Source organism: Petromyzon marinus, unplaced genomic scaffold (genome assembly GCF_048934315.1).
Source record: "Petromyzon marinus isolate PM22_M1 ecotype Great Lakes invasive population unplaced genomic scaffold, UKy_Petmar_22M1.pri1.0 PM_G_Scaffold_17, whole genome shotgun sequence".
Classification (NCBI taxonomy): Eukaryota; Metazoa; Chordata; class Hyperoartia; order Petromyzontiformes; family Petromyzontidae; genus Petromyzon; species Petromyzon marinus.
In genome coordinates this window covers 3799132-3805913 of record NW_027422728.1, presented here as the reverse complement: position 1 = coordinate 3805913, position 6782 = coordinate 3799132, and the positions used below count along the sequence as shown (strand labels likewise).

Here is a 6782-nt window from a genome sequence, read left to right as displayed (position 1 = left end):
AAGGGACGAGACTGTCTGGAGGACAGCGCTGGAGCGAACACAGCCAAGCTCAGATCGCGACCTTTAAGCTGTGTGAGAAGAAACAGAGCGCCTTGACAATGGAATTAGCATAGAATTTAGCATTGAAATAGCTGAGTGATTAGCTTGTGACTGGTCACAGAAATGTCTATGTTAAAGTCAGAGCATACACATCCACAGAGGCACCCCTTGACAAAGGAATTGGCATAGAATTTAGCATTGAAATAGCTGAGTGATTAGCTTGTGACTGGTCACAGAAATGTCTATGTTAAAGTCAGAGCATACACATCCACAGAGGCACCCCTTGACAAAGGAATTGGCATAGAATTTAGCATTGAAATAGCTGAGTGATTAGCTTGTGACTGGTCACAGAAATGTCTATGTTAAAGTCAGAGCATACACATCCACAGATGCACCCCTTGACAAAGGAATTGGCATAGAATTTAGCATTGAAATAGCCGAGTGATTAGCTTGTGACTGGTCACAGAAATAGCTATGTTAAAGTCAGAGCATACACATTCACAGAGGCACCTAGTACAAATCAAACAGGAGAATTTAGCATTGAAATAGCTGAGTGATTAGCTTGTGACTGGTCACAGAAATGGCTATGTTAAAGTTAAAGCATACACATCCAATGCTAATTCCTTTGTGAAGGCGCTCTGTTTCTTCTCACACAGCTTAAAGGTCGCGGTCTGAGCTTGGCTGTGTTCGCTCCAGCGCTGTCCTCCAGACAGTCTCGTCCCTTCACCTGATGAAGGCCGCTTGTGTTGTGGCCGAAACGTCGTGAGAATTTTATTGTGTCATTTTATTTTATCAATTTATTATTTTATTCTCATTCTACGTGGTGGTGACTTTACCGAAAGAACCAAAGAAGATGAATCCTTGCAGTCACGAAAGCTTTAAATCGAAATTTAACTGTAGCTCGAGTTTCATCATCTCGCTCGCTACAAAATCAAACATGCGCTCTTTCTCATCTCTGAATGCGTCGTTTCTTGAATTGCATCATTGCTGCTGTTGCTGCTGCTTGAAATAGAATGGGCTAATGGAGGTTAAGGGGAGGCAGAGTGTGGAACGAGTCGTAATGGGGTTCATGGGAAAAGTGGCACGCTTGGGTCTCCTGTTAACGTCTTTTTCTGAAATAAAGTGGTTGAAATATTTAAAAAATGACCTTTGAAAAATTGACTACACGGGTAAGAAATACACTGCTAGGTGTTTGAGTAGAGTGCAACAATGGTTATTGCTACACTGCCACCCACAAGGTCAGCCCAACAGCCTATAGCACGCCCATGTGTGGTGGACGTCTGCCCAAGATCCAGGCCGAGGCCTGCTTCACTTGCGAGATCGGGCACATTCCGGGGTGATCTAAATACCCAACTCTATGCGGTACACCGTCACACCGAAACCCTATCAGACCGTACCCACACCATGAAGCACACCGCCCCACACCATTACACAACACCGCACCAACATCGCACGACACCACAATGCCGTGCCACCGCAACGGGGCGTTTCACGACAATTTGTGAGCTCCGCCAACACTCGTTTGAGATTATTACAACGATAAGCCCTGTTAAAATTAAACATTGCGTTTTACCAACCTGTCCACGTGACGCGACCGGAACCGCTGACTTACCTGCGACCGAGGGACACGTCTTCACGTTAACGTGCGCTTACTTACAACGTTACCAACGGGCAATCTCCACGCAGTCATCGACCCCGGGAAGCCCGCAGGTTGACAAAGTGCCGTCGAAGCAACTCCATGGACGCCTGCCGCTCCCTCTGCAGCTCGTCGCGCGTCCACCAGAGTCCGGCCTGCAGTTCGGCCAGCGCGCATTTGTAGCGCAGCTCCATCTTCCCGTGCAGGGCGGCCTCCTTCAGCAAAGACTCCTGAGACTTCACTTCCTGTTCCAGCGCCCTCAGTTGCTGCCGCTGCCGCAGCCACGCCGAGTGAAGGTCCCTGCGGCACCGTGACGCCTGGCGCTGGGTTGCACTCACAACCTTCACAAGCAAACACAACCTGCATTACACTCACAACCTTGACAAGCAAACACAACCTGCGTTACACTCACAACCTTCACAAGCAAACACAACCTGCGTTACACTCACAACCTTCACAAGCAAACACAACCTGCGTTACACTCACAACATTCACAAGCAAACACAACCCGCGTTACACTCACAACCTTCACAAGCAAACACAACCTGCGTTACACTCACAACCTTCACAAGCAAACACAACCTGCGTTACACTCACAACCTTCACAAGCAAACACAACCTGCACTACACTCACAACCTTCACAAGCAAACACAACCTGCGTTACACTCACAACCTTCACAAGCAAACACAACCTGCGTTACACTCACAACCTTCACAAGCAAACACAACCTGCACTACACTCACAACCTTCACAAGCAAACACAACCTGCGTTACACTCACAACCTTCACAAGCAAACACAACCTGCGTTACACTCACAACATTCACAAGCAAACACAACCCGCGTTACACTCATAACCTTCACAAGCAAACACAACCTGCGTTACACTCACAACCTTCACAAGCAAACACAACCTGCGTTACACTCACAACCTTCACAAGCAAACACAACCTGCGTTACACTCACAACCTTCACAAGCAAACACAACCTGCGTTACACTCACAACCTTCACAAGCAAACACAACCTGCGTTACACTCACAACCTTCACAAGCAAACACAACCTGCACTACACTCACAACCTTCACAAGCAAACACAACCTGGGTTACACTCACAACCTTCACAAGCAAACACAACCTGCACTACACTCACAACCTTCACAAGCAAACACAACCTGCATTACACTCACAACCTTCACAAGCAAACACAACCTGCGTTACACTCACAACCTTCACAAGCAAACACAACCCGCGTTACACTCACAACCTTCACAAGCAAACACAACCTGCGTTACACTCACAACCTTCACAAGCAAACACAACCCGCGTTACACTCACAACCTTCACAAGCAAACACAACCTGAGTTACACTCACAACCTTCACTTGCAAACACAACCTGCGTTACACTCACAACCTTCACAAGCAAACACAACCCGCGTTACACTCACAACCTTCACAAGCAAACACAACCTGCGTTACACTCACAACCTTCACAAGCAAAAACAACCCGCGTTACACTCACAACCTTCACAAGCAAACACAACCTGCACTACACTCACAACCTTCACAAGCAAACACAACCTGCGTTACACTCACAACCTTCACAAGCAAACACAACCTGTACTACACTCACAACCTTCACAAGCAAACACAACCTGCACTACACTCACAACCTTCACAAGCAAACACAACCTGCGTTACACTCACAACCTTCACAAGCAAACACAACCTGCGTTACACTCACAACCTTCACAAGCAAACACAACCTGTACTACACTCACAACCTTCACAAGCAAACACAACCTGCACTACACTCACAACCTTCACAAGCAAACACAACCTGCACTACACTCACAACCTTCACAAGCAAACACAACCTGCGTTACACTCACAACCTTCACAAGCAAACACAACCTGCACTACACTCACAACCTTCACAAGCAAACACAACCTGCGTTACACTCGCAACCTTCACAAGCAAGCAACCTTGCGTTACAGTTGTGAGCAGATTAACGCGAAAATTCCCCAAGCATTAACGTTTGCAAACCAACCTATGTTGATGCTTTGAGATACTAACCTTCACTAAGTATGTTTTATATTCTGATTCGCACGGTTGCCTACATACGGCGCAAAATACGTTCAACATACTTATATATAAAATTATTTTCCAATATTTAACCTTACTTCAGTCTACAGGGCCTCTTCTACTTACACACGAGTTAGGTTCCAGAGGTCTGTTCGTAAGTCGATTTGTTCGAAAGTCCAACTTTACTCCTGTCGATTCCCAACGTGTTGTACGGCGTGTACACTCAACACGGGGAATGGGTTTACAAGTTGTGTAATCTCCTGTAGATGTAGATGCCAACTTGGGAGGTTGAACTTACGAATCTCGGTCCGAACAGGCCAACTGGACATACGGACAGGGGTTTGTTCTTATCGCTGAAAGTTCGTAAGTCGAATGTTTGTAAGTAGTGGAGTCCCCGGATACCACGATGTTAATTACGTGCGTGAAATAGCGCTCAACAAAGCCCCCCACACTGAGTCTGGAGACTTTTTCTGGAGTGTGCCGCTTTGCAATTCTTCTTTGCCGACACCAACAAGTGTTTGGGCTCCGTGTGGGGAAACAAAAATGACAGCACGCAGAGAAACCCCACAAGTACAAAAGTGTCACACTAAACACCACCATATTCTGAACCGCTGAAGGTTTTAGAATTCAAGTACTAACCGCGTTCGCCCCTGCTTAGCCTCTGAGATCCGTTGAGATCAGGTACATTTAGTGTGATTTGGTAACAGGCAGAATTTAAATTTTTGTTTTTTATGGAAAGGAAATGCACGCAAAGCGCTTCCTCAATCTACTGGATGGATGAGGCCCTGTCCACGCCACGGAGTTCAAGGGGGTTATTTGACCATACTTCGCCAGAATGGTCAACGAGACTTTCTGAAGGCGAGGAGCATGGACGTGGGATGCAGCGAGCAGCCCCGCCGTGAGTCCTTGGCACAATCCACACTCAACCCACTTAGCTTCTTAGATATGACAAAATCGGGCGCATTATGGGCATATTCAGTCACACATCCTACTTAGACCATTCAGTTCCGTCAAAACACATCGGGCGAGGAGAGAGCAAAGCGATAGATGACGTTACTGTGCTTCCTCTCACCTCCTGCAGGGCTCCAAGCGACTTCTCAAGCTGCTGCACCTCACGCTCGAGCTTCCGGCAGCGCGTCGCCCGCCCGTCCGCCTCCTGCCGAGCGGCCAAACCCACCTTCAGGTCGTTCTGCAGGCGCTCGCAGCGAGCCCTCGGCTCGCCCCCGGCCGCTTCCGATGCGCTCGGCGCGGGCTTCGGCCCGCGAACCCGCGCCGCGTCGGCGTCGTCCTTCCTCCTCCCTCCGCCGTCCCGCCTCAAGGCGGCCGCGTCCTCCTCGCCCCGCCAGCGCCTCGCCCCCGTCGCCAGCTCCTCGACGCCCACGCCGCCCGCGCGCCTCTCCGACTCGCGAGGGGACCCCGTGGAGTCGTCTCGCGCGGCACCGGCGGCGGCGGTGGCTCCCTCGGGGTACTCGCGGCCGACGACGACGCCGGCGCCGCGTTCCGGCCGGGCTCCACGCGCCGCCGCCGCCGCCGCCGCCTGTTCTCCGGACACGGTGCCGTCAACGTCCTTCGGGCGCCGCGCTCGGCCCTGGCGAGCCTGTTCCCCCGCCGCCGGCAAAGTCGGCGGCCCGCCGCCGCCGAGGAGGCCGTCCGAGGTGCAGGCGTGCCCGGCGGGGAACAGGTCTTCTCCCGCCCAGTGGTTCAGGCGGCGTCTCGCGGTGCGAGGGACATTCATGGTCACGGGACGTGATTTGGGAAAGGCAAATGGGACCTCTCGTCAGTCGGCTCGTTCGGCTCAAAGTTGACGGTGGGTCACGCCGTCCCTTAAAAGGCAAACAAAAAAAAACCACAACCATTTCATTCCCTTCAACGTGACTTTACCGAAAGAGCCAAGAATATGAATTACTGCAGTCACGAAAGCTTTAAATCAAAATAACAACCTCGGCGCGTTTCGTATTAAAACTGGCGGCAACACTTTTGCGGTATTCGAGTCGCGACTTCCAGATGACGACGGCAAGCGACGCGCTCCGGACTGCGCTTCTGCGGCCGTCTGGAACGCTCTTCCCTTCCGACGTCAGGAAGCCACCGGAGCTATGCCACTTGTTAATTCGTCTCGATTGACAAACTCGTTTCTCTAGTTCTAGATTTGAACCTTTCGTGACTGCAAGGATCCATACTCTTTGGTTCTATTCGGTAAAATCACGTAGGTAAAAAATAAAACAACAAAAATCACGTTTCGGCCACAACACAAGTGGCCTTCATCAGGTGAAGGGACCAGACTGTCTCGAAGACTTTCACTCCAGCGCAGTCTTCGAGACAGCCTGGTCCCTTCACCTGATGAAGGCCGCTTGTGTTGTGGCCGAAACGTCGTGATTTTTGTTGTTTTATTTTTTAACTACGTGACTTTACCGAATAGAACCAAAGAGTATAATTTCTTTAGAAGTGCTTCTGCTGTGTCTAGCTTGTTTGTCCTTCCCCCCACCCCCGCACCTCCGATTATCGCGGTTGGCTACGTACGGTGCAAAAGAAGTTCAACGTATACGTGCGGTCGATCATCGATAATGATAATCCGACGGCTTCGTGGGGCGTGTGGATGCGCCGGATTTTAAATACCGACGGATAATCACTGTGCACGGACTGTACTCACTGTGTCTGTGATGGACTCACTGTGTCTGTGATGGACTCACTGTACCCAGACTGGACTCACTGTGCCCGGACTGGACTGTGCCCGGACTGGACTCACTGTGTCTGTGATGGACTCACTGTGTCTGTGATGGACTCACTGTGTCTGTGACGGAATCGCTGTGTCTGTGATGGACTCGCTGTGTCTGTGATGGACTCACTGTGTCTGTCATGGACTCACTGTGTCTGTGATGGACTCGCTGTGTCTGTGATGGACTCGCTGTGTCTGTGATGGACTCACTGTGCCTGTGATGGACTCACTGTGTCTGTGATGGACTCACTGTACCCGGACTGGACTCACTGTACCCGGACTGGACTCACTGTGCACGGACTGGACTC

General features: G+C 50.4%; 1 protein-coding gene across 1 annotated transcript; it reads right to left on the bottom strand.

Moving 5' to 3' along the window:
* Positions 1 to 425: 425 nt before the first annotated feature.
* LOC142911193 (uncharacterized) lies at positions 426 to 5690 on the bottom strand. The gene is made up of 2 exons (XM_076060294.1): positions 4834 to 5690; positions 426 to 2016 (listed from the first exon to the last, which is right to left on the bottom strand). Exons 1-2 carry the CDS (start codon positions 5494 to 5496, stop codon positions 1726 to 1728), a joined length of 954 nt encoding a protein of 317 aa, XP_075916409.1. The 5' UTR covers positions 5497 to 5690; the 3' UTR covers positions 426 to 1725.
* Between the last annotated feature and the right edge of the window lie 1092 nt (positions 5691 to 6782).

Excerpts from the sequence above, each read along its gene's own strand:
- LOC142911193 (XM_076060294.1), bottom strand. The coding sequence starts at position 5,496 with ATGAATGTCCCTCGCACCGCGAGACGCCGCCTGAACCACTGGGCGGGA. Across the intron at positions 2,017-4,833 it reads CGCTTGGAGCCCTGCAGGAG|GTTGTGAGTGCAACCCAGCG; the intron begins GTGAGAGGAAGC and ends TTGCTTGTGAAG.